General features: G+C 43.6%; 3 protein-coding genes across 4 annotated transcripts in view; 1 reads left to right on the forward strand and 2 right to left on the reverse strand.

Annotated features, from left to right (window-relative positions):
• The window catches only part of LOC119404933 (prolyl 3-hydroxylase 2-like), a 28,071-nt gene extending 21,577 nt beyond the window's left edge, over positions 1–6,494 (reverse strand). The window contains exons 1-2 of one of the 2 annotated variants that reach the window (XM_037671647.2): positions 5,712–6,490; positions 4,402–4,554 (exon numbers count right to left, since the gene is read on the reverse strand). In XM_037671647.2, the coding sequence (XP_037527575.1) occupies positions 4,402–4,554; positions 5,712–6,122 (564 nt within the window). In that variant the 5' untranslated portion in view covers positions 6,123–6,490. Of the gene's footprint in view, positions 1–4,401; positions 4,555–5,711 lie in introns of both variants that reach the window. The other variant, XM_049419125.1, reaches the window with a different exon arrangement.
• A 4,665-nt stretch (positions 6,495–11,159) lies between these two features.
• LOC119404937 (sphingomyelin synthase-related protein 1) lies at positions 11,160–16,409 on the reverse strand. Its single transcript, XM_037671654.2, has one exon. The coding sequence runs from the start codon at positions 16,237–16,239 to the stop codon at positions 14,923–14,925; it is 1,317 nt and encodes a 438-aa protein (XP_037527582.1). The 5' UTR covers positions 16,240–16,409; the 3' UTR covers positions 11,160–14,922.
• Positions 16,410–16,699: 290 nt separating this feature from the next.
• LOC119404936 (target of EGR1 protein 1) lies at positions 16,700–25,940 on the forward strand. The gene is made up of 7 exons (XM_037671652.2): positions 16,700–17,017; positions 17,099–17,139; positions 17,219–17,335; positions 17,847–17,994; positions 18,663–18,928; positions 19,839–19,992; positions 21,978–25,940. The coding sequence occupies exons 1-7, from the start codon at positions 16,904–16,906 to the stop codon at positions 22,458–22,460; spliced, it is 1,323 nt and encodes a 440-aa protein (XP_037527580.1). The 5' UTR covers positions 16,700–16,903; the 3' UTR covers positions 22,461–25,940.
• The last annotated feature ends 1,710 nt before the right edge of the window (positions 25,941–27,650 follow it).

Here is a 27,650-nt window from a genome sequence, read left to right on the forward strand (position 1 = left end):
TCAGCCATGACCTTACAGCGAGGTGCAAGGACATTCGTCACATGAGCAGCAATGACTAAAACATGAGCATACCTGTGAACATAATGTGTCCGAATAGAGGGACATATTTTTGTGTACGCTTTGCGACAACTCCGAGGTCAAATTCTGCTAATATTCGCATGAAAGAGCCAATTAGGTGAAACAGTGGCTCGTTTCCCTGCTACAGCTGCTGCCAGAAATAAAACGACAGTTTTATCTACAGGTGTTCAGGGCTGTCTATCATTCAGGGGAAGCACCTCATAGCATTCGGGGTGCTATACATCCCAACATTCTATTATACTCAATAGAGAAAAAAAATGTGCCCAATATGCGCCAAATATGGAGCAAAACTTGAAGAACAGGGCCATGTTCAGTGCGCCTGTGCTCTGAGTCGTTGATTAATCTGATAGTTTCCCGGTTAGACCAGACAGTAGAGTGACCACCTCATAAAGCCGTTGGTCCCTGGTGTGAATTTCAGACTAGGATGAATTCTTCATCAGCTGAGAGGCCTTCTGTCTGAGAAAACCATCCGACTTTCCTTCTCAGCTTTGCATTACAAAATGGATGGATGACAATTTTTCGCATTCGTAATCCTTCCTCCACCTTACAAGCTTATGCACAAATGATCTGCTTCAAAGCATGCGTCTATTCAGAGGGCATTTTGGCTTGGTCACTCCTATCTAAATACAAGGGAAAGATGCAATCACTGTTATCTGTTAAGAAGGCACCTATTTTGAGAGCTCTGTTGCAATTAAAAGGAAATTCAAAGTATAGTTACTCAATAAAAGCGAAATGTTTCATTTGCACCTAACAACTTTGAAAGAAAAGTACCCCCCCCCCCCTTGACACTTCCAAAATTTCAAACAACTCATCTGTCAAGTTTCAACGTTTAACTTGGCATTGAGAAACAGTGTCACAGTTCTCAAAGCTGTGCTAGTAAAGTGAGCAAAATTTACATCGTACGCATCACTCCAAAACATACTACTTAATTTGCGAGTAGGATTATTGCAAAACCCTCACAAGTACTGTAACAAGTTCACGTAAGTCGACAACTTGCATACCAAATTTGCTCGCCTTAGACACTCTAACCGATGTCATTGAAGAGAACTACGATGCCGAGTTCTGGTGAAGAGCTATGGATCTCTAAACATTGCACTGGTTTTTATACGATCTAAATTTTTGAAATTCTCATTAAATATGTGACATCCTGAATCAAAAGTTCAGCTTCACAAGTCACTCAAATTTATAGGAATATGGCACACAACTAGAACAGGAATGTTAATGAGGAAGCATTGTTTGCCAATGCTACATGTGCTGCAAGAAATATACTTCCATCTGAATACAAGATGTTATTGCATTTTCATCAGGTGCCACAGGCGTCTTCTGCATTTAAAAGAGACCAGTTTTGCCAACGATGTTCAATTGCGATTAATGCATATTTAATCGAGATTAGTGTTCATCTGTCCTGGCAAGAGTGGAAGCTGGCAGCACATAAATATTACTGATTGTGGACAGCTGCCAGTTCCTTTTGTGCGCCAAGCTATTTACGCAACTCTACTGCATGGCGATGGGTCACCTTTTTTTATTGTTCTATATGTCTGCTGAATATGGAACTGTGCATCCGAAATAAACACTTTATCTTGCCAAGCGGCACCTCGCAACAGGTGCTGACAGGAGGCCCAAGGCTGCCACGTAACAAACGCTCGGGGCATTTTTAGGTATGTCGTTCGTGACAGCAAGCCCATACCACATTCTATTCCAAGCACAGCTGCTGCGTAACTGCTTGTGTTTTTGGAATGGATTCAGGCTCTTTCGTTCCTGTGATCTAAACGTACCGTCGCAACCAATATGAGTTGCAGCATACTGCCCATGATCAAAGTGACGTTTACACTGCCCGGTGGCGCCAACACGGAAAGTCAAGTAAACACGGTTTTGACTACTGGCATTTTAAAAATCAATTTAATGTACGCCGGTGTCACTGTGGTGGCTTGAGGACCTTTCAACCATGGCCCCTCCGTTGCGACTTATCGTATTGAGTTTGGACTGTACAGGGCTTACCAAAAAAATTCATGAAGCTATTGAAAACGTTGGGACACAAGATAATGATGAAGTTGGGCACAAGTGACGATTCTTTGCAACTGAAGGTTTCTTGAATATATGTGCCACTTATTTTTACAGGGTCCCAAGAGAATTAGGAAGCAAGAATACACTGTCAAAAATGAGGCAAAAAAAAAAAGAATCTTATATCGCATAGAGTGAGGTGTAACTATTAGTGATGCAGAACTATCGATGGTACTATCGATACTATCGATAGCTGAGTCACTATCGAGCTATCGATGGTGAAAAATACTATCGATAGCGCTATGGATAGTAATAAATTCGATGGTACTATCAATAGTATAAAATCAACAACGCAGAGTCACTGCACAATAAAGTTGGTTTCCTGCGCACGTGGCACATAGTGTAGGCGGAGGGCAATAAAGTTGACATGATTGTGTTCTTAACGAGAGTGATTTGCTGACACATGATCGTAAAGTCAAACCGTTCAGCTTTAGCGGAAAGGAAGCCTTTACATGTGGTGGGACTGCACGGCTTCCAATTGATATTGCATTTTATGACTTTCAAAATAAAAAAATATCAGGAAGTTAATTGTAAGGTGTAACTGGTTGCTTTTGTATACGAATTTATTAATGGATATATTCCACCATTTTCACTGCGGAAATAATTTATCTGGCAAAAATTGCTCCTAATTTAGGCAAAGCTGGTAGTAGGCTATCGCAAATATTTTGGCAATATGGCCGGCCAGCAACCAGCATCATTATTCACACCACTATCGATGGTATTGTCAGGTGGTTGTGACGATGAAGAATGCTGCAGCAAGACTGTGAAATACGGAGTTCTTTATTTGGGCGAACTTGTGCCCAGAAAATCAGAACTCAATATACAAGCGATACATGCTGCGCACTGATAGAGGCGGGAGCAGTCGTCAGCCATTGAGCAATCTGATCATCAGTGGAACGCGTCGTCCTTTATACATCAGTCATCAAACCTTCTAGTGTTATCGTTGGTGCTCGCGTAAGCTCTCGAATAAACTTGACTATTCGCGTCCGGCGCGTAATCTTAACAGAATGTTCTCAAACAATTCTGAAGCTTCTCAAACATTACGGCACGGTCTGCGTCAAACGTTGCTAACAGTCTTTTTGGGTGAAACCCGAATACATCAAAACGAAGTGATAAACACACGTGGCAGTAATATTGCTACATTAATATTAACGATAGTACTACCGATTGCACTATCGATAGGTTTGCCGATAGTAGCACTATTGATAGTTCGTTTGCACTATCGATAGTTTCAAAAAACTATCGATACTATCGATAGTCAATTTACCGATAGTTCTGCATCACTAGTAACTATATGTAGTTGTTGATATTGCCATTTCCCCTTTTTTTTCAGATTTTCATATTGTTTATTATTTCCTTAGTGTCCCTATTGAAATGGTGCACATATTCAATGAACCTTCGGTTGAAGGACTCAGTACTTGTAGTTGCGCCTATGTTTTCCTTGACACTGCCATTTTTGCCATCTAAGTTCTTATTCTGTTCAACTCTCCCTGTACTACAAAATTCTCGTTCAGCCATAAGTTTATAGCAACTTTCTGAAAAGAGAGGATAAGGTACATTTTGTTCCTGTTGCAGCTTTTTTTTTTTTCTTACCATACATGGCAAACTAGTTCTGCGAAAATTCATAAGGTGGAGGAACCTTTCATAAAATTCCTAAAATAATAAACTGTCATCTGTTAACAAATGGAATCCATGTAGGTATCTTACAAGGATAGTTTGCAAAAGCAAAATTTGTCTTGGTCCAAGCTCCGAACTCGTGGTCAACAGTTTTTTGGGGCGGTCACTCTATCACATGCTAACCAATTAAGAGGCTAGCAGATTGCAGAGATCGCCAAGCAGAATACATAGGGCTGAAACAAGCACCGGACGTGAAGACAGTGGGACAAGCACGGGGCCTGCGTTTGTTTCTGCGCTATGCGTTCTGCTTAGCGATGACCAACCAACATGCCCAAACCCTATTCCATCTGGTTGCAGAGAGACAGCAAATGAATTGACAACTTCAAGCAAAGGCACATTTGTGCTAAAATCTATTCTACAACTTTGGAAATATGTATTAGCAACCAATGAAAAGAGAGGTTTTATTAACTCGAAAGAGTGTGGGTGTAGGCCAGTTGGTGATTCGCCATTAGCAAAGGTAACCGCAAAACCGCAAATGACACAGAAAGATACACCATGAAGCGTTTTGGTACTTGAGGTCTGTCAAATACGTATAGGCAATCAAATACATAAAGGTATTAGACAGAAGGCAAGGAAACAGTCTACCTGATATTCCTTGACTTCCAGAGAGGCGATATCTCTTTTATTAAGGCCAGACACTTCCAGGTACTGGCTTAGATGGAAGCTTACAAGGCTGTGACCTGGATTGCGTTCCAAGAAAGTGTAGGCAGCGGATGCAGCTTCCTTTGTGTCGCCAAGCTGAAGAAGAAGCACAAAGTAAAGAAAGAAAAAACACACAGATAATCTGTTGGGTTCATATGGTCTTCATATGTTGGTTTCGCACAGTAAAGAAGGCATTCACTACGTCCCTCTAGCATCTGCCAACACCGTCTAAATTTCATTTAGTAACCACGAATATTAACCAGGTGTCAGTGAAACACGCAAGTCATATGAAAGGTTTACAACCCAGAACGAGTTCTTTACAACTTATTTTTATGAATCTACCAGAAACACTACCTACATTAGTGAGACAAGGCCTTCTATCATGAGATTGTCATTGTTAGTACGAGTAAACAGGAAGGGACAAGGCCTAATTGTAATCAAAGTCTGTCACGTCAACCACAGAAATGTGTGCATTACCCAGTCCCCAGTCTTATTATCCGAAAAAAAGGAGAAGTTTTTGTCAGATAACTGACATCACTCATGTGTACCGACACACTCATGCAACATTACAATATGACACTGTCATATTAAGGGCATAGTGTAAGATCCGTTTTTCTGTGTGTTTTTTATTGGCTAAACGAATACAGCATGGAAGATGGGGACACAGGTAGAAATTTCTACCTGTGTCCACGCTGGGTGTAACAGTGCCGTCTGTGTCTTAAGACACAGATGGCACTGTTACACCCAGCTTGTTATCTTCGGTGCGATGCATTAAATTGTCAGTTATATACCAGTAATCTCATCAACAAACTTCATCTGTGAATTAGCATTCATCCCTTCAGCTATCTGGTCTCTACCAGCCACACTGGATTGCAGTATTCTTTGAATTATGCTTAGGTGCACATAAAAAAAATCCGTAGTCCATATTATTGCAACGTCCTCCACTATGAGATATCCGTGCATCGATCAAGGGCATTATTACTGTTACCATTACTGTTCATATTAATTAATATTTCACAAGAAAGCTGCCCAGCAATTTTTATGATTTTCTACAAGATCTGTCATGATCACTCTTTCAATGCGAAATAATCTGTAGAAAAAATAGACACGTGTTTTGAATTGACATTTGGAATAATTGACATTTGGCAAATGGCATTTCGAAGCAAGTACTTTAGTAAAACATCCTAAACATCCAAAGCAAAAATCCCACATCCGTCACTGGGCACAGGTTGCGTATATAAACGTGAGCATACCTCGAAGTAGCACCGCTGGAGGTAGTAGTACGGAACACGATCCCTGAAATCGCGGAGGGTGGCGTCCGACGCCCCGTCGTGCCCAACACCTGTGCAGTTCCGTAGGCAGCGGGCTTGGGCCGCGCGCGCTACGTAGAAGGCGTTTACCGTCGCGCACTGGACCCCTGTACCGAGTCTGTCGCTGCACTTGATGCGACATGTCACCACGACGTCGACGTGCTTCCTGTACGCCTCGAGGGCGTCCTTCGCGCTGGCGACGCATTGCGCCCACTGTGCGCTCAGGTACGACTCGACCGCTGAATGGTAGAGACTCTCGTAGTCCGCTACACCGCCGCCGCTGGCGAACTCCGCGCGGACTTCTACTGCTGCGGCGGCGGCCAGACAAAGGAGTACGGCGGTTACGTAGCGCATGATGCGAACATGGTCGGTAAACGGGACGAATCAAGCACGGCCGGGCCGAAATCGAAGGCGATTATCGACCAATTTCTCGCCGGGCCGACGGGAAAGGAAACGAGGGGTAGCGGAGGCGGCACTTGTTACGACGGGATGCGGCGTCGTCTGCTACAAGTCGTCTGCTACGGCCGCCGCGGGCTTGGCGTTACTGTAAAGAAATAAAGAAAAGCCTGAGGTCCGTAAGGTAGCTCGGATGATTTTGTGCGCGAGATTAGATCCTCGGTTAAGTCCTGCGCAACGCTTTACACGAGCCGGGGCCCCTGACCGCACCCCGGACGATTTCGTCGGTTATCCGACCCACCCTTTGAACGTTCGCCAAGAAAAATGTCTTTCACAAGGGCAAGGCCGTTTGTTTCTCGCGCAACGAGAGAGGTGTCCGGGGAGAACTCCGGGCTGGGAAATAAACAAAATAAAAACGAGATCGCCCCTTTTGTTTTTTCGCCGCGCAAGCGTTCGCGGCGGGATTCCTGTATCTGCAGCTGCGCATTTGGCTAAGCGCCGCCTTGGCAAAATCTTTTTTCTGATCTTTAGGTGTATTTCAAGAACGCATTGCTAAATCGTGCCAACTTGCACACCACAATCGAGCTACGAGATAGCTAGAAGCTTTGTTACAATGATTCAAGGCCACATTCGCATTCACGATTAAGATGGCATAAATTGCCATTATTAAAAAAAAATAAAAAAATATGTATATATATATATATATATATATATATATATATATATATATATATATATATATATATATATATATATATATAATATAACCGTGGTGTAAATGAAACCAAACCACTGAGTGAATTGCAGAGACACTGTTGTTACAAAAATGCTGGACGAGTGTTTTGCACAGACTTTCTTTTCTGCATCGTAACATGCACAAGGGAGAGTGTGTCTAACTACAAAAAATTGTACCGCCGTCTAATATACACAGCCCGATTTCCACACCAATATTTGACTGCGCAGTAATTCAGTTATTGTGGCTTGGAAAGCATTTGTAGCTCAATTAAAGTAGAACATAATCCACACAGATTGTTGGCACACCGTTCACAGTACACACCAATTCCATTAAAAGTTGGTAACTAAATTTTGTGCGTGGCAAATTAACTCCATTAGCATCCCATAGCAGTGCACATTATATATGTCCCTAACATTTTTGAACTGCTGAAACTTGCAATATTTCACAGCTAGACTTTTTGAAGGTGGACATTGTAAAGCAATGTATTTTATTCTCACGTATCTTCATGAAGTTTTCATCGAGTGTGCCCAATGTCTCACAATGAGTTTAGCGTATCCAGTGCTGGGCAGTATCGAAGATACATGTATCTTAGATACTATCTTAGATACTCTATCGGTATCTTGTATCTGTATCGCGATACGTCTCGAAAAACGAGTATCTGTATATGTATTTCCGATACATTCAATAATGTATCGCGTATCTTAAGATACAAAATACATCTATCGCAACACAACCGTGCGAAACAATAATCGCTGGAAGAGCTCCGCTTCTCAAGCTGGTACTGGTGCCGCTAAGCCATCTGAATAAGTCTAAGGGCAGTGACAATATTTATTTTGACGCCATAGAGTCATCTAGTGATGGTAGAAGATCAGGAAGACAAGCACGCGGACGTCTACGCCCAGCCCACGTACCTTTCTTTTTTTCTCGATTTCTTTTCTTTTTAGTTGCGCCAATGCCGCGACACTTGCTCTTAGCCACTGTCCTGCGCCGGGTACTCCACTGGGTGCGGTGTCTATCGCACAAATTCTGATGTTGCTACAGTGTCGTGATTGAACATTCTCTTGTGTCTTGCTCCGTAACGAAATGTGATGCGTGCAAGAATGGGGTTGCTTTGCGTCGCATGGATTTACATAACAGCGATGTGAAGGATCTCGTGGATGTAAGTTTGACTTGCATGCAGTGAATTAACTTATATGCAAATAAGATTCTAGCAACTTTAGCACCACTGGTATTGATGCTAGACCTAATAGAACAAGCGTTTACCCAACAGAAAATATCTTGGCGTACCGTATTTTTCACTTCCATCTACATTTATTCAAAGAATTTATGAAATCATAATTTGATTATTAGCACAAGTGCTTTCTTAGCTGTCATTTTGCATCACATACATTACCTAGGTCTCTGCACTGCTTTTCCGGTCTGGTCACTGCAGTATGTCTTTTGTAAAGCGCTCCCAAAATAAGATTTCTGCTTTATTCTTCTAACTGTCTGCTTTATTTCTACTGCTGTTTACACATTTACATGTTGCCAAGGTGATTTTGAAAACAAATATATTATTATGTGGACGTGTCTTGAGTATACAGTACAAAATATTCTCCTTACTGCTTAAGAAAATAGCGAAACTGAATTTGCATTATAATAATGAAAATCATTAGGAGCCACCTTCTCGCGATTCGAGAAACCTTGTTTTGCTGAATGCTCTGTTTTGCTCCCTCAATCTCAAGAAATTTTCATGAAAATTTCTTGAGATCTATTTTGTTTCATTGGAATGAAATGTGTTAGTATCTTAAAAGTTTTGCCCTTCTTGCTCAAAGTACATTAGTTTCCTTCCAAAACAACTTATAGGGGCTTGTTTTAGCTGCTTCACAGGACAACTCTTTATACACTACGCTGACAGCGGTTGTTGCTTGTCATTTTTGCAATTGATGAGAGTTGCTTCTCAGCTTGCCGTCCAGCTAGCGGGTTTGCCATATCATCCCAATAACGTCAATAAGCCTTCGCACGACGGCGCAAATACCGGTGTGGACTTTTACCTTGTCCGTAAAAGACAGTTTGCACAATACCGTATATCCGGACAGGTGTACAGCAGTAACAACGCTGATAGCGACTTTTTTTTTTTTGGGGGGGGGGGGGGTATAACGCATGGTGTATACGGGGTTTGAGACCGTTCGCTAGCTGCCCGGCCGGCACACATGACCGTCTCCGTCCTATTTGTTTTTATTTTCTAAATATGTTCGTGAGCTATGCAGAGATAACTGATCTCAAGCATTTCTTTCGTGAGGAAGATGTGGTGTGCTGAAACATAACTGTGAAACAAAAACTCTATATTTCAATCGGCGTCCAGATTTCACTCGTTGTGTACATCGGTATCGATGTTTCTCTGACTCCAAATCCCCTTCAGAAATGACCTATATATGAGATATGGGAAAGGCTTCCTTTCAAATGGTAACATCATTTTGTTCAAACTCTCCGACCCCACCATCTTCACTGTCCCAGCCCTTTGAGCTAAATTTCGCGACTACGGCCCGCCGGCTATAGGCTGAGTTTGAGACTTCTGGTGTATACGTAGATGATGTAAAACTGCAATCAATTTCCATGTTCTACTTAGCTGCTGGCGTAAGGGATTCTTTGTTGATATACTCACTAACGTGCAATCTTTTAGCAATTTTTCTTCAACGAGAGAACATGCGCAACACGGATATGTCTCAGACGTATTGTATAGTTGCACAAAGCGTCGCAGGACACCGCCGCTATTCGCACTATTGCCGCTTATAGCTCCCATTACGTGGCGATTAGTAAAAGGAAAAATATTTTAGAAGGCCTAAAACAGAAAAACAAATATTAGTAAAATAGAGAGGTGGTTGTGTATCAAACATTCACATTGAATGAGTACAGAAACACAATACAGACGGCGCCCTTAATGTTTATGAGCATGGAGTATCGTCAACTTACCTGTTGAGACAATAGAAAATTCAGTGCCTATATAAAATTGCCTGAAACTGCTCGTTGTGACGTTCAGGCACACATTTTCGTGTGTAGGCGTTTGCTGCTACATTATATGAATCTATAATAACAAATTTGAGAATGTATCGAAGTATCTTAAGATACAATTGCCAAGTATCGTATCGGATACAGTTATTGCGGGAGTATCTTGTATCTGTATCTCCAATACTTCTTGCCTGAGTATCTTGTATCGTATCGCGATACAATTTCAAAGTATCTTTGCCCAGCCCTGAGCGTATCCCATACGCTTACAGGATCTTTAGTGAGCCCGTGTATTGGGGCAATGTCATTACATGCCAACTGTTCCAGCTGAACTTTCAATTTATTGCTCCGATCGGGAGGCGGGGCAAAGGAGCAATATCCGGTGCATGGCTTATGAAACCACAGCACTTGCGTGGCCACAAGTGGTCGGTTGGACACATGAGGCCTGTGTATTCATTCGTAGGCAGCCCTCGTCCCATCCCAGCTGTTAGCAACAGGCTGTCGTAACGAACTGCAGGCTCCTTATTCCCTTATTTATACCCTTAAATACAGCACTTGTGTCCATGGTCGCTTAATTGAAAAAGCAGTTCTCATTAGGCCCAGCCGATTTTATTAAGCACGAACTACCTGTTAAGCCCGGAACAAACAAATGGATGTTGTCTGCAGCGATGCCCTACAGCAATTGTTTCAGCAGCATAATCAGTGCTACCGTCTATCACAGGAAAGTGACACTATCCACAATACGAAGACAGAACATAAAATGATCTGATGCCACACCAGTGGTTATCGTCTGTGCCACGTTTGCTCCTTTGGAAAAGCCATTTAAATTTTAAATTATCGCTTATCGAAGCTGCGCACTGGGATACGAGAGATGCCACGGCCCCAAGCTAATACAGACAGCAGCGGGGTTCCAAGAGAATCGGTGTGTTCGGCATGGTATGGCCGATGGCAGCGAGTTTTGAGAAAATCTAAACCTTTTGTTTGCTATCGCTGCAAATTATGTGTAGCTGTCATTCACGTATTCAGGGCCAAAGAAGTGAGTATTGTGTTAAATATACAAAATGAATTACACTTCTTTTGAAATTTTGAATGCAGAACGGTAGCCAATTTGAGCATACACACATCGTGTTGTCTTGGTGACAAAGCATTCAACGCAGGCAATAGCAGCAGTGAATGCCGCGACTTAACGAATTTTACGAGTGTAGAAATGCAAGCCAGCATATTTATAACTCAGCGGATGCACAGAATTGAAAAGAGAAGCTTTCAACAGGTGCTATCATGTCAACATCGTTTATTGAATAACTTATCCACCATTTCTTACATAAATAGGAAAAGCTTAACATAGGTTATTGCAAACTGCTATGCAACAAATAAAATGACAAATGTTGCATAGGCCGTGCAAGTTGAAAATTCACAACTTGCGGCTTTTGGAATTTCAAAGTCAGGAGCTTCCAGCTTTGGGCTTTTTTTTTTTGTGCAAGCACCTCCTCGAAGTACACCACCTTTTGAGATTAATCAGTGAGTGACAATAACCGTAATACAGGAAAAATATATATATATGCTGTAAACATATTAATCCAATTAACAGATATCACAGTGATTAATATAACGTATCCCTCTCTGAGGGACTAAATAAACTATATATACATATACTGAGTCTCTAGAGGTAGGCTGTTGTGGTGGCGTGAAGCACAGCCAAGCGAGTGTTTGAAGGTATGAGTCTTTGAGTGACGCACACAACTCAATGTAGCAGATACAAACAAGCTAGTGCTTTGCACGACCAACAAAACTGATCACTGCAACGTGTATTCACATAACTGTGTTAACTCGGCAGTAAAGCCAACACAGAGCACATGCAAAGCTCGTAGCAGTCTCGGCGGGGTAAAAGCATTGCAACAGCTCTTAAGAATTTGCAGGGTTTGACGAAGCGTTATCAAGTGCCAAATCAACACAGAGCCAAAATAAACTATCGTGTTCAAGAACAAGCAAACTTATTTTTCCTCAGATGTGAATGAAAAATGCTTAAGACAAAGGCTTAACAAATAAACCTCCACCAACCCAGAGTCATTCAATGATATCAGCTGCGAAACTCCATTCCAAAACCTGGACGCGTGCACGGACAAATCTGCAGTGGTAAGCAAACCGACACGCTACCTGGGAGCAATGACAGAAAGCACACCGCATCACTGCAGTCTTCACTGTCACTATGCGAGTTACCGCGGCAAGAATTAGGAGTGCGTTCAATAAAGATTTCTATGGCCGTAATATCACCAGCAAAATGTGAAACCCAAACGTAAGCACACTGCTGGCTTCATCAAGCTTGTGGGCATGTGTGATGCGAAAGAAAATGCCATATATTAGTTCGTTTCTGCGCCAACAGATGGCCCTAACAATCAGAAGACCTTGGCAATTCCGATTGATGTTGTGTACGGTTTCAGATACATGTAGCCAATGGGGGGTGTTCTGCAACTCGTATGATTGAAGAACTCCACTACCAACAAACACAAATGTAGAACTGTATCTGGAGGGCATCGACCGGAAACCTTGACTTCCGGAGGGCATCAGCCTTGAGCCCAGATGCCTACACAAAAACCTGCTTAGTTCATCAGAAAACAATTGAAGAGATCTTTTTTTTCAAGCACTTCATGACACTTGAGGGTTCCAAGTTTCAGTGACCACTTCCAACCCCGACAATCAATCGCTTGGCTGTGTATCACGCACAAATGCCACCAAACAGCGTCAACTACACTTAACATGCATAAAAGGAAACACAATAACCTGTACCGACCAGCACTTGTACCTCGTGATAACACACTGCATTGGAGATTACGCTTGGGGGGCAGTTATACTTGCAGTTTTAAAGACAGGGAATGATAATGCGGTAAACACAGATGTGGTAGTGGTGATTGTTAAGAGGAGTCATTTATCTCAAGCCCCTCTTACAAAAAATACATGTGGAATACAAAAATGCTCTCACACAGTGATATACGAGTTGAACTTTAGCAATGGGAAATAAGTTCTTGATCCAACACTTAAGTACCAGCCCCACGTCTCAATTATAAGGATAACACAATTCATAATATGTAATGATCAACTGACCCAAGTAACCATCTAAGTGTAATCTGTAAAGTAATTTACTTCTTAATCAAGAGGTATAATTTACAGAACTGGTTCTTGGTACAAAGTGGTAAACTTGCTGCTTATAGCTATAATTATATGTTAATTCACCGATCAATCTGTATATTTTAGAAAGCTGAGGGCACAAATAAAGAGTCCGCTTCCAACATCAGTGGAACCTGACTTGATGCTTTCAATACAATAGTTTATTCAACTTAGTTCAGACATGGTTTAACTAGAGCATTTCTACGTTCCACATGTCTTTAAATGGAACACTTGAAATCAGCCTAAAAGCAAGTATGCACAAGAGAAGACAGCTTATGCCCAAACAATGAAGGAAGAGCCCAATGAGTCATTAAGTGGCTAGGCCTTTCCCTTTTTTTTTTTTTTTGACAAGATACATGTTACAACCAACAATGCCGAGCGAAAAAGTAAGTGCACTGGAACAAGCGAAGGCACAGCGCACATGCTCATCCACGTTTGAATTAGATGTTGTGGAAGACAAAGTGTTTGCAATAATACACTAGACACAATGTCGATCGATGTTAACTAAAGTAAGCTCGTCGCTGATCGGAGATTGGTAAATGAATTGTACATACCAAAACGAATGTCCTCTCTGCGAGATGAACAATGCTGCTGAAAAATAACGGAATGCAGCCGGGCTTCGAAAACTATCAATCTAAATTGTGGTAACCTTGTGCTTGTGAATTCGGACAGCACAAGACATTGAAAAATACAAATAACTGCAGCTGCAAAGCCAACGGGGCACTCTATTAGCTTGTACCTGCTTTGACGCTGCTTAAGCGCAAGAAAATCTGGATTCATTAAACAACAGGCATGAGCAATATGTTTCCAAAGTCAACAATAAAGTTATCAATTAGTGTGTCAACAACAGCACAGGTGTCACAGCTACTTTATGCTTGGCGTTATGAAAAGTTACGTGGGCAAGTGTTTATTTATTTATTTTTTTGGCTTATGCAAATGCTTTTGTTAACGCTGCCGGCGAAGTGTAAAACTGTCACCGGTCATCGGGAATAGTAAATGTGCAGTCATGTTTCTATGAATGCTTCAAGGCATAGGCACATCGATCTGGTACAAAAATCTGCAAACACACTTCTGCTTTGAACTTCAGTGTGTCGGCAAACTGTGCTATACATTTAAAGAATTATGCCTCATTTCAGGGAGTTCTCCAGTCACTATGATAATGGATCAGGCTGGCATACTCAGTGACCACGAATTCAGTGTCATGCACAGATGCCGCTAAGTGGCCACTAGGTCGTGAGGACATTTAAATGTGTCCGCAAAATCATTCTTTGTGGACAATGTCACGAGTGCTCAGAGAGGCTATTTGGGAATTGCCTGGGAGGAACGGAAAAACAAAGCAAGAGGGACTTACGGCCTTGGTAAGCCGACGCACTGACAAAGGCATTCAGAAAACTTGGAAACGATGCTGCATGGCTGAACGTTCGGACGCGTCACTGTAGACTCGTCACACAAGTCGCACGAGTGCACATAGGTAACCACGAAACAGCATAGCACAGAACAACATGCAGCATTGTGGAAGTATTATGCTACATGAATACAAACGGCTTAGTTCAAACGAGCATTTTTGGGTTCCATTGCAGACAAAGATTGAGACCTATTTCGTGGCGTGGAAATTTGCAAATCTTGGAAAGGTGTGGCAAAAAGGTGTCGACACACCAATGATGCCAAGGGCAGTGGAACGTTAATGCACGTGTATCATGCATGAAGCTTGAATGCAAGACGCACTCGTTTGGGGAAGCTTCAGTACCCCAGTGTTACTCGACAATACTCGCAAGTGCTGTGTACAAAAACCTGTAGCGACAAATTTTGGAAAAATATACCAGAGCTGACGGGGTCAGTTACATCTCGGTGCACCTTGTGCTTGCTTTATGGGTGCTAAAGGGTCTTGGTGAATTTGAACTTGACGGCAATGTTGGCGGCCTTGCGCTTGAACCACTTTAGCCAACTGAACGGCGTGTCGTATTCGTTGGGAACAATACCGTCCACTCCGGACTCGAAGAAATAGAAGAGCGGAAACCAGATACGCGTCCGCTTGCTGTCCATCTGCATGAGCGCCCTATTGTTCGCCAGGGTGTGGTAATAGAGGAAGAGCCTGGTGGAAATGTAGAAGGCGATGAACACGTCAATGGAGTAGTGTTCGTGCGCCGACAGGATGAAGAAGATGCCGAAGAGGTTGAGTACCCAGGAAGTGGTGTGAAGGAAGTAATAGGAGCGCGGCGTGTACTCGGTGATGAAGAAATTGAGAAGCGTCAGAACGGTCGTGTGTCCGCTGAACATGTAGTCGCCGCAGGTGCGCACCCCTTGGATCAGCATGCCGCCGCCCTGCCATATGACGAAGGCCTGGGCTATCTTCTCCGAGAAGTCGCCGACGTGACGCGCCTTGCACTGGAGGTGCTTGCCGGGAACCGAGAGGGAAGTGATGAGCATCGTGATGCAGCGCAGCAGGAACACGGAGCCGAACAGGGAGAACATGCGCCGGAGCAGGATGAAGCGGTGTCGGTGGCAGACGAGTATGCACACCCACACGATGAACAGGACGAGGCCCGTGAACTCGCACATGGCGAAGGCCCACGGAATGTGCGGCACGTTGTCGAGGAATATGTCGGGTAGCGGAGGGTAGGTCTGCATGTCCGGCACGCGGTCGTGCACGATGACCATCACTATGGCGGTGATCCAGGTGACCGCGAGGAAGTAGAGCATGCCAACGACAGTCTTCCAGATTTCGGGCTTGAAACGGCGCTGCTTGCAAGCGTTGCTGTTGGCGGCCGCCGCAGTTCCGGCCGAGTAGGAGCCGTCGTCGGAGTTCTCATCGTCATCGTACTCGAAGGAAACGTCGGTCGACGGAGCCGTGCCGTCCGAGGAGCCGCGCCTCTTGCGGGTCGAATTTCGACGGCTCACGGTCTGCACTGCGGCCGACGCGGGCACCAGCTCGCCCGGTCCCATCAGCTGCCTGACAGCGGCCACGTTCTGCCACTGTAGCTCTCGGATGCAGATCATCAGGTTCTTGATGTCCCCCAGAAGCCGAATCTCGAGAGGCGGCTTCCGCAGGTCTGACTCCGAGATGGTCAACAGAGCGCGCCCGTCAATCAGGTGCTCGCCGAAAGTCGCTTCGTACTTGCCCAAGCCGACGGCGTGCAGCCATTCTCCGACGTCGCCTACCGTCCACTCTTCGACTGGCTTGTCGGCCACCATCGCGACTCGTCGCGTTCGCGCTGTCGACAGTTTTACAGGTGACGCGAGGACAAGTCCTGGGCCGGAGCGGTAGCGACGTCGTGGCCCATCTGTCCGCGGCACATCGCACGACTTGACGCTTCGCTTCACCTGCGATGCAGGGAGCTCACTTCGCCGCACGCCTCTTGCAGCCTCGCAACAACACACAACACCCAAGCGGCGGTACGAGGTACGAAGCGGAAGTGAGCCGAAGAGCATTAGGGAGAGAGAGATGCGTAGCAAGAAAAATAAGCGGGGTCACCGCCGGAAAGTAGAGCATCGGGGTCAAATTGTGTCGGTTCCTTCGTGAAAAGGCACAAACTAACGGAGCCGCCGTTTCTGAAGAAACGGGAGCTCTCAAGCAAGCGTGAAACGAACGGCGGCAAAATACGACACTTTCCGGTACACGAAATGCAGAGAAGCGCACTTCCAGCGCGCTGCAGTGCCGGTGTGCCGGTGACAACAAACGCGCGGTTAAAACGTGCACGTTTCGTTTTGCGGAGAGGTTTTGCTGAAATTCGAGACGCCTACTTTTGTTTCGGAAACGGGCGTCCAAGAATGAATGCTCCATCCTTGAACTTCCGTGAGCGAACGCTTCGGTGGTGACAGTAACGAGAGATTACAGCAGCCGAGCGCGGGATTTACGATGAGCGAGTTGAAGAGCGTTCCCGTTGTTGACGTTACGAAGGACAACATCGTCGATATATGGCCTTCTTTAGTACTCGCCGTGAAGACGTCCCTCTTCGTGGCTATAGATCTGGTAAGACGCCGTCAGTGCGTTCGTGTTTGAATTGCCTTTTCGTTCCAACTCGCGGCTTTAACTATGCTGTGCTCTCCGCAGGAACTCAGTGGCATCGGAAAGAGAAAAGATATCAATGCCAAGTACGTTCAGTGTCAAATGCTGGTTGCACTGTCATTTGCAAACACTTAGCGCTGAGACTATCTCGTTTTTCTCGCACAGGTCTGTCGAGGATCGTTACGCTGCAATGTCCCGTGTAGCCGACACGAGAGCCATCATATCTATCGGCCTTTCGTGTTTTCGCCAGGATGCCAGATCGGCGGAAACCGGCCCACTCACGTAAGAACCACGCGTTGCTCACAAATGTGTTCGTAGACCTTATCCGTTCTTATCTGCCGTACTGATCAGCTGCTTTAAGTGCGTAGCGCTTTAGGGGCCCGGCTTGTCGTCTACTGTCTTCTGTCGCATGGTCACGCAGTGGTCAATACAGGCCTAAAACAAGTCTAACAATGCTCAAAAGCAGGGAAAAATAAACTAACAAGGTCTACAATAATATAAACTACAGAAATAATCAAGAAGTAATCGCAATAATGTACTTAGATCGCGAAAAACGCACGCTTCTGAAACATGTGGCTGATACCCGCGCCGCGGAAGAGAGGGCGCCACCGCATCGGCAAGCGCGCGATCGCCAAGGCGGTGGCAAGCGCCAAGGGAATCGCACGGTTACCCGTGCCACACACTTCCTAAGGTTTCACGGTAGTGGAGCTGCATCAAGCGCAGGATTTATAACTTCACCAAGACCTACACAAGAACAATATCTTTTTTTTTTCACTGCCCATCCCTCGTGTAGGTTCACCGTTCAGACGTTCAACATACTTATACTGTGCCAGGATAATTACATCGTGGAGCCCTCATCGCTGCAGTTTCTCATCAGCCACGGCTTCGACTTCAACCGGCAATACTCCCTTGGTGTTTCCTACTACCGAGGCAATGATCGTGTAAGTTAGTTTTTCCTGTGCTCTCGCATCCTTGACTCGAATTCTCCCGGAGAAATCGCAGTAGCCCGTTGATTGTGGCATTATGCTGCTGAGATCAAGGTCGCAGGTTTGACCCAAGGTGCATTTCAGTCGCAGTGAAATGAAAAAAAGAAAAACACTTGTGTACTTTAACATCGACGGAAATTGAAGAAACCTAGACAGTCAAAGTCGATCCATAGACTCGCACTATGGCAAGTCTCGTAATCATGTAAAGAATTTGACCTGTAAAACCCCAGAATGTAACCCTATTTTAAAGATTACAATAGAAAGAAACAGAGAAGCATTGGTATCACCACTGCAACATAGCAACTCAAAGGTTCGATATTGCAAAATTACATTCTTTGGAAAAGGCTCCAAATGAAATGTACAAGCACAAAACTACCAGATCGTGAAACTTGAAACAAAAGAATGCATTATGTAGCCCTGACTTGTTCCATCGTTCATTGGTGTCACTGTCTGTCATTGCTGTACAAGGTTTCTCTGTCATCCATTTCCCACTTTATGATGAAACTCACCTGTACGTCCACCCACACATCTTTAAAATAACCCATGTAATTAGCTACAAACAAGTAAATTTTTCTCATGTTTGATGGACAGCACAACGGTGTCGATGCTTGTTTCCAACGCAGCCCAACAATCCTGAGGACAAGGCACATTCCCTTCGCAAGCTCTTCTCGATGCTCATTGTGCATCGAAAGCCCATTGTCGTCCACAACGGTTTCATGGACGCGGTGTTCCTCTACCACAGTTTGTACTCAGCGTTGCCTCCGTCGCTGCAGACATTCTTAGCGGACTTGAACGACTTGTTCCCCGGTCGTATCTATGACACCAAGTATATTGCGGAAGCCAAGGCATCTCTACCAGCGTCATACCTGGAGTATGTCTTCCGCAATAGGTACTTCATTCTTTCTTCAGGCAGGAAAATTGCATTTCAGACTGGAACGATTAGCTAGCCACTCGCACACTCTTGCAGTTGTCACCACGTGATATTAAATAACAGCTTTGTCTGTGTTGGTGGTCACAATTCTGTGCAGTTCTTGTGCATTCTGCGATAAGCAGCTTAGGGACATGTAAATAGAGGGTCCATGTTGCCTTCAATTGAGTAGTCCTCATAGTCTTCATTACAAACTGAACTGATATGATATTGCTTACTATATTCATTGCATTGTATACTAGTATTGTATTCTAATCTGCCAGACTGACTCGTAGATCTTCATTCCCTGCTGTAACAACTGCGTAATGTCATTTATATGTTGTCATAAACAAAGGACGGTTTGTCAACACAGTTGGTATAGAAGAGTCATGGTGTTCAGCACCTTGGCTACAATTAATATGAGCAGTCACCAACACTACGAGAACTACTTGTTACACAAGCCTTTCACATTGGCAGTGTCAATTTAACCCTACAACACCCAGCGTATCATTTTCGATGCATGAAAATGCTGATTTAGGGGCAGGGAATTGTAATACAAAACTCATAGCAGAGTTTCTGGCATGCTAAAGTGCATACTTTCACTTGTGGACAGCTAGGCAAACATAGTGATAATTAATTACGAAATTTATTTTGTGCCACAAATAATGTATGATTGTTCGTTATATGAATGTACTCTCCACTGCAAAGGCAAACAGCTTGCATTAATTTTCTTTGCTGCGAGATGGCACCACAAAGCTTTGTGGGGTTAAAACCTTGACAACCATTTGTGCTGCCTTTTTCTTTGTAGCACACAATTAATGAGACACCTCACATTTAAACTCGCTTGTCCGAGTGATGTGACCTTCAGCCATCATTTGCTACTTCTGTGCAGGCAAAGAGATAACGCACTGAAGGAGGCAAAGGGCCGACAGTTCGTCAGCGTCAATTTCCTCCAGTACAACCAGGAGTACTCGATTGACCACGGAGATTGCGCACTGAGGCAGGAGCCAATGAAGATCTCTCCAGATATCTGCAAAAATTTCGCTGTGAGTTGCAAGATTAGGGATGGTGTCCCTTATTTGGGGAGAAATGGGGAGTTTCAGGTTTCGCACACCCGGAGTGAAGCTACTCAATTTGCTGGGCATTCGAAAGATTGTAAAAGAAATACCCAAGAATGTAAGCTGGTCATGGGGATTTGGTTGCACAGGAATGCTTGGATGTGCGCTTCCTAAAGTGATCTTTACGGCTTATCCATACTGGTTACTGTATCATAGAAACTGCTGACGTAACACAGTAGCCCATGGTTGTAATGTTGTTTGCATGACCATTTAATGCCTGTTATTAGTGGACTTGTACATGATTACCTATGTATCGATGCATAGGTCCTCTTTCCGGGAGGGAGATTTGAAATCAAACTGCTGTGCTTCGAGTGGGGTACACACACAAAAAAAACTCATTCTTGTGATCAAAATTTGGAAGTTTTCTTATGCAGGGTTTATTCCAGCAGTATACTACATGCCTAGAACAAAATTCAGCCGCTAATTAGGGCCACTGAGGTATGTGGCCCTTGGAGGGGAAGCCAATTTCCTTGGACAAATTAGGACGGTGGGGAAGGTGGTACTCTCGTTCTACCCCCTAACTTATACCTCTGCCTGTGTATAAAAGTTTGCCAATCACTTGTCGCAATAAAGTATGTGAAGGAGCACGCTTACTATCCAGGTCCAGTGGTCACAGTGGAACCATACCATGAGTAGGACACCTGCAGATGAATAGGAATGGTGTTGAAGCACATGCTCAATTTACAAATGCTAGCCTAGTGATTCAACGAAAAAAGTTACAGGGCAATACAAAAGTAACAACATATGTAACCAAAAAAATAAATACATACTTATCCAAGAAATATATACAGTGGCATGATGCAATTCTTGCAGAAATGTGCAGCCAAAGAAATGTGGTATTGCAATCAGTAGTCCTTGCAGTAGCATATCGCACAGCACTAGTGCTGCGTAATCAGTGTGTATTTGAACAGTGTGCTGAAGATAGGTCAGGGATGTGCCATTAGTAATTTGTCACATAGCAGGTTTTTGTTATTCTATTGTTTGCAACAATTGTTTGTTAAGCTTGCGGGCATTTTTTAATTACACTGCACACAGAGTAGCACATTTAGTTTCTGTGTTTAATCATGCTGAGGATGGAAAGAAAAACTGAGCTACGAACAGACAATTACTTGGCTCCTGATAGGGTAAAGTTACAAAATTGTTGAAGATTGCATAGGCCGAGAGGCGAGAAAAGTTGCACGCATAAGCCTGGTCGGGTAATTTGGGGACCCTTGAGAAATTTGACCTGCAGCACACTTAAAAAGGGCTTTGCAACACTTTTCCAAGCAATATTTGAATGACTTCGTTAAAGGAGCTTATTGCTTTACGAGTCGACTGTTGCAAAAATGTTTAGAATTGTTCAAGTAGGAATGGAGTTACAGGGATTTGTCATATGCTTTAAGCACTTTTTCTCTCCTTTTGTACCTATACATACCTGCAAGCGAGCTGAAAGCTACGAGAGGTGGGTGGGGGATTACAAAAGGGCAAGAAGCTATGTTCATTCGTCAGCATGTGTGACCTTGAGCACATTCTTTTTCTTTGAACACACGGCTTACTTTCAGTGTTATTGCAAGCGTGCACACTATAGAGTGCAGCGCGGGCACGTCGCAGGAGCTGTGGCAACTACACAGCTCACGACGCTCAAATCAGCCAATGGCCCTGATCTTTGTGCTTGTGGCATCATTTGTCGTCGAGAAAAGAGTGAGCGCTTTCTACCAGACTTTGAAATCTAATTGTATGTAAAGTCCATGCCGGTGTGCTGTGCTGTAATGTTTGGTTCACATGTTCGAAAGAGCCTCAACTACCAATCGATAGCGTTTTCTGACCACGTTGCAGGGCCCGATAGCCTGATGATGATACTAGTATTTTTGCACTTGCTTTCCTGCAAACAATTTAACCGCTCACTACATTGTTTTTTTCCCCCACCCTCGCAGAGGTACGGCTGGTGCAGCAAGGGTGACCAATGCTGTGCCTCGCACAATGTCGACGACATCCTCGATGCCCAAGCATCCAAGCGCCGCCGCCGCAACCGTGGCAAAGAGTCGTTGAACGGAGAGGCTGCCAACGTCTCTGACTCGGAGCATTCGACTATTGACCTGACGCCCATGGAAGAGGACGAAGCGGACCCCGACCTTCCCGAAGACGTTTCGAACAGGGAGCGCAAATTCACAACGGGGTTGCACAGGGCGGGCTTCGACGCATTCATGACCGGGTACGCATTTGCGACATTTGTGCTGTCGTACGCGAAGCATCGTCCCTCGGGCACTCTCGATGCGCAACAGTTGGGCCTCGATGAACTGGTCAATAGGCTGTGTCTCAGTGGCAAGGCGGTGCCCTTGCTCGTTAGAGAGTCAAACTTTGCCAAACGCAGTGCTAAGCACGTTGAAAAGTTTAAGGCTCTTTTTGGTGATAAGTAGCCGCTTGTACGTTCTTGATCGTTTCTTTTTCTTTATATGCGATAACCTTCACTGGAAAAAGGTGGAATCGCGAGTGATGCAGGAAGGTATACCAAAATATAAGTAGATTTTACATGTTTGTCATGCGACTGTTCACCGCAATGGCAAGCACTGCCGACACATTTACCAGTGCACGCCAGAGGCTGGATATCCATACGAGTACTGTCGTCTCTTCTCAAGTGTGCTGCTCTTTGAAAGCTTGTTGTTTGGTTATTCCTTTTGCAAGGTCCACTGTTAAATGTGCATTGGCAGAATACATGTTCAGTTTTTTGTTCGTTTGCCAAACAGCACATCCACAATACCACTTTTTGTAAATAAAATTGTCTGTGGTGCAATTCTTAATTTTTTTCATGTGCTTCTCTGTGCTAGCAATTAACACTAAGGTTGAAAAATCCAACTGCACACGAGCTTTATCAGGAATCCTGTTAAAGTAGGTTTAAAAAAGAAAATGCCTGATCCACGGTTTCATAGCTAGTCTTTGCCTAAACTTCCTTGTAACTCACTCGCAAACTGCTGTTATCTAGGACATAAGTCACCTGACGAAACAGTTGACCAGAAAGGAAGACAGCCAAAGGACAGCAGTTGCACTTAATTCTCCTTCGGCCCAAAGATCGTTGAGCACGTAATTGCTATTCAAATCTATTCTAATTACATAATAGGTAATTAAAAACATAAAGGCAATTGATTGCTCAAATGTCATTAATAGACACTGACAAAAGAATCTCCAAGTAGATAGAGTAGCAAGGTGCTGAGATTCCTTGGCATAAAAACCGCTCGCATTGACTGCATCTTGGATAATGTTGCCAGCTCTCGGTATTCAATAGACACTTTAAGGGGTACTTTTTGTCACCTGTGCCTATGCATTATGCTCGGGCCAAATTGATGTTCGTTTTTGCAAAAGCAGGCAGTAATGCATTTAAACACCTTCCATTCAGTTCCGCCTCGGCAGCTGACCAGCAGGTTGCGGGATTGAATCCCAGCCGTGGCGGCCGCATTTTCGATGGAGGCGAAAATGCTAGAGGCCCATGTACTTATCTTCAGGTGCACGTTAAAGAACCCCAGGTGGTCAAAATTTCCAGAGCCCACCACTACGGTGTCTTTCATAATCATATCGGTTTTGGGACATTAAACCCGAACAATAATTATTATTTCAGTTTTGCGTGAATGAAACCTTGCACCTGAAGAATTGCTTTACATCATCACATCGGAGTTAATTTTGAAGCTTAAATGTAAGGCACCCAAATGGGTGCAGAGTCGCCAATGAAGTTAATGTGTCAGATGATACTTATACAACTGCTAGAGTACCTACAGTCAATGGGAAGCTAAGAACCCGCTGCTTCAAGCTCCTGCAAAAGCCTTTGCAACTGCTTATTTAACTCATCATGCAGATAACTGTCATAAGTGATGGATGCACAAACGCTGGCCAATAAAAAAGCAGCATTTCAAAATACTAAGGCTTCATGAACACAAGCTCGAAGAAAATGGCAAACACGCCACGGTCATGCTCCCAGAATGCACAGAAGCAGATAATTATTATAGAGGGATAAGGAGAGAAGTTACACTTGCACAGATTCCCAAGGATTCAATCTCGGTGAACATTGCAATGACGCACTAGCACAGAGAATGCGCTAGTATATAAAGCACAAGTAGTCAGTCGCTTGCCATTGTTACCTCTTATATAAAATTTAATGAAAATGCCCAAACTGTGTTCAAGACCATCCAGTGTCACTGTTTCCATTTTGGAATCTGAAAGCGATTGCTACACAGTCAACACATTAGCTGCCCTGTATCAGCGAGCACTGTCTAGAGCTTTCACACCTGATGCAATAGTTGCTGAACCCTTTTCCAAAATAATTTCTTCAGATCCTCAAATTCCACATTTTTGTTTTGTACTCGAGGAATTGGCACATTAAACAAACACGAGTGCACTCAAATCAATATTTTATTGGAGAGCACAGAGAAAAAATATAGAAGAAAGTTGGCTGCCCTGCACGTCTTGTGATCACTTTTTGGTATTGTTGAGGAAGATTGCATTGTGGTATTGTAGCACTATCTGCGCATGAAAAAGAGAACTAGGAGCACGGATTTGAGCAGACCTTTAATAAGAAAAGCTATTACATTTTGCCATGGACAGCAGTAGGCATGCAAAATGCACGGATGCGCTGAACTCGCCTACAGGAGGTAAAGGGTTAGTTACAGTGGCGTAAATCCTGCAAAATCATGAGGGAGGACACTCGTCTTGCCATACTGGCCATTTTGTTTTTTCACATATAGGTTTTAGTTTTGCTAGTGTAAAAATTAAAATCATGCTTTGAAATCGAATTCAAAAACGAGCATGGGTTCCCAGCTCGCATAATTACATTCTTCTATCGAGTCTTCTCTGAAATCAGTCAAGTGGCAGTTGAGATTTCAATAGTCACACAGCTGAGGGGTGTTGAACACAGGCGTACACACTACAAAATAAGCAGGCATTAAAAAAAAGTTGAACGTGCTATACTTAACCGCGAAGCAATTCAAATATATGACGTTTGAAAGAAATTTCAAGGCGGGACACTTGCAAGGGGTGTGTTCCCCCCGCCTTAGCACAAGGGGGGTCAGGACCCTCCTGACTCCCCCCCTCGTGATTTACACCAGTGGTTAGTTACCACTTAGATGTTCACTTCTGTATTGTTCCACCCTGTACTACAGGCGCACAATTCCCTTGGCCCACAGACACTGTTGACTTTCCCAAAACTTCAACTGTATTGAGACTTTGCAATGTTATGTTTCAATGTTATTTGCAATGTTGCAAGGTCAACAAAATATTGCCATGCAACAAGTCATAAATATGCATGTGGACAGAATTTAATTGCATTGATGCTTTGAAAAACTAGGATTGCCTCAAATTCTAAGCCTGCAAAGGCTTTTTAAACATTGCAACTAAGGATTTAAGCATGCCTTGGGCTGCAAGTATGAAGCAAAGGCAAATCGTCATTTCCACAGCTGAACTATCCCAACGCCAGATCTGCTTATATAGTAATTTTTAGTACATAACTCTGGACGGTGGGAACACAAGTTTAACTGAAAAAGAACAAGAGTTATGATTAGCAAACGCAATTGGCTGGCAAACCCACACTTCTTTGAGGCGCACGAACCACAAAACTGTTAGTTTGCAATTAACTACAGTCAGTTATCCTGGCTAAAGATTGCCGTTTATTACTTCGTTGGCAAGAATCCAATAAACGGTTCTTCCTGACAGACATCAGCATACTGGGTGCGAGCCAACTGTCAGCTCGGGTGATGCAGCTGGCATTTCTACAGAAGTGTGCTGCACTTAGGTCAGAGTTTAGTAGTTGGCCTTGTTGATGTCACGCTTGAGAGAATGAAAAAAAAAAAAAAAAAAAAAACATTGCCTCTTCTCATGTCCATTTTTCTTTTATAAAATATTACAAGACAAAACAATTGGCAATAATTTTTGATCCTTGAAAGAGATGGTGGGGTTACTTCTTAACCGCTAGGCTGAACTCGTTTGTTGCAGCATAGCAGTGGTGGTTCCAATAAAAGCGGCTACATAGAATTGAACCAATAAGCAGGCAGCCATCTTAAATCAAGCTAAAATGATCTAGAGGTAACAAAAAAATACAGCCTTGGTTTGAGCACTTGTACCACATACTGTAAGCATATGTAAAGATATGCAAGCATACATACCTTTGGGCAGCATGTCTCGTGCAAAAGCTTGTTACGGTTAATTAGGACATCATCTTTAGTATGGGAACTTACAAGGCCTTTATTTCTTTTTGACCTTGGATGATCATGTGTAAAACACCAGGCTGGTTGCGAGTAACACAAAAATCAATTCTGTAAAGCTGAAAAAAATGTGTTCAGAAATGAAGCATGAAAAAACTTGAACCCCTAAAAGAAACTGCAACATCTACACAGAAAATCCTTCAGGCAATTTGCTAGAATGCCCCAATGTCATTAAGAGGTGGAACTAGTCACTCTTTTGATCACACTGCTTGGAATGCTGTTACCACTTATGCATTAAAATAAAATCTGATGTGAATTTCATTGTAATGTTCGCATTTGGTACAGTGCAATCCGACTGCAATAAAAAATCACTCTGTGCATTTTTGCAGCTCTTGTTACTTCCAGCTTGAATCGATGTATAGCTTTCTTCAATCCACCACAAAAATGCAAGATTCTGGAATATTTCATTATTGTGTAGTTATTTACTTCCAACTCGCAAAAAAGTGCGAAGCTAAAGTCACTAATAAGACATACTGGTTCACTCAAATAACCTACCCAATCTGACTACTATCACTAAACCATTGGTATGCTGCCATTATAAACAAGTGCGCATTAATGAAGAAAATACACTTGCACCGGCGGCACCAACCATGAACGAAACTGAGAACTCTAATTGCAGCGCAACTGATAGAGATAGACATGAGATAAACAGAGATAAACTACATGTTGAGTCCATCCATGAGGCAGTGTGTCGGGCCACCTATCCGAATTGCCACTATTCGGCAAGACCTACAGTGGCGGCAAGAAGCTCAACTTTCCGAAATTAGTTTTGCTGTGCAGCTGAAATGGAAGCCTTGCAATCGCATTACAACTTCATAACATATTTATTCAGTTTAGAAACACTGTTGTGACTACACAGAATGGTTTTTGTGTGCGTGCAGCTAACCAGACCAGTGGCAGTCTTTGTACGCAATAGAAAAATTCATTCTGCGCCGTACAAAATGGTACCAATGAGACGCTGTGCTATTTGAGCGATGGTAACTACACAGTTATGTGCACACCACAAGTTTACGTTCATACATTTCACTTCTCGCTAAAGGCTGGAGCCATATTGAAGTAGTTTTCATTTAAGTGGGAGGAATGGTGAATATTCAAGTCTCTCACTAATTGTAATTCACAGGTTTCGATACATTTCCTAATCCACAAAAACTTTCTTCATTTACACTCTATAAAAAATTTACAGCCTTTCAAGCTGAGTCTAGGTCGTGTGTCTTGTATCACTTTGTTACACTGCGCAACCAGTACAGCAGCTCACAATGGCCTTACGAGCGGGAATTTGCATTCTTGACAGAAAAGCAGCAAACGTGATTTCCAAGACTGTTTGACGACAAGATACAGAATGAAAGGCGCTAGCTTACAGAGGGC

This window comes from Rhipicephalus sanguineus, chromosome 9, assembly GCF_013339695.2.
Source record: "Rhipicephalus sanguineus isolate Rsan-2018 chromosome 9, BIME_Rsan_1.4, whole genome shotgun sequence".
NCBI classification, from domain to species: Eukaryota; Metazoa; Arthropoda; class Arachnida; order Ixodida; family Ixodidae; genus Rhipicephalus; species Rhipicephalus sanguineus.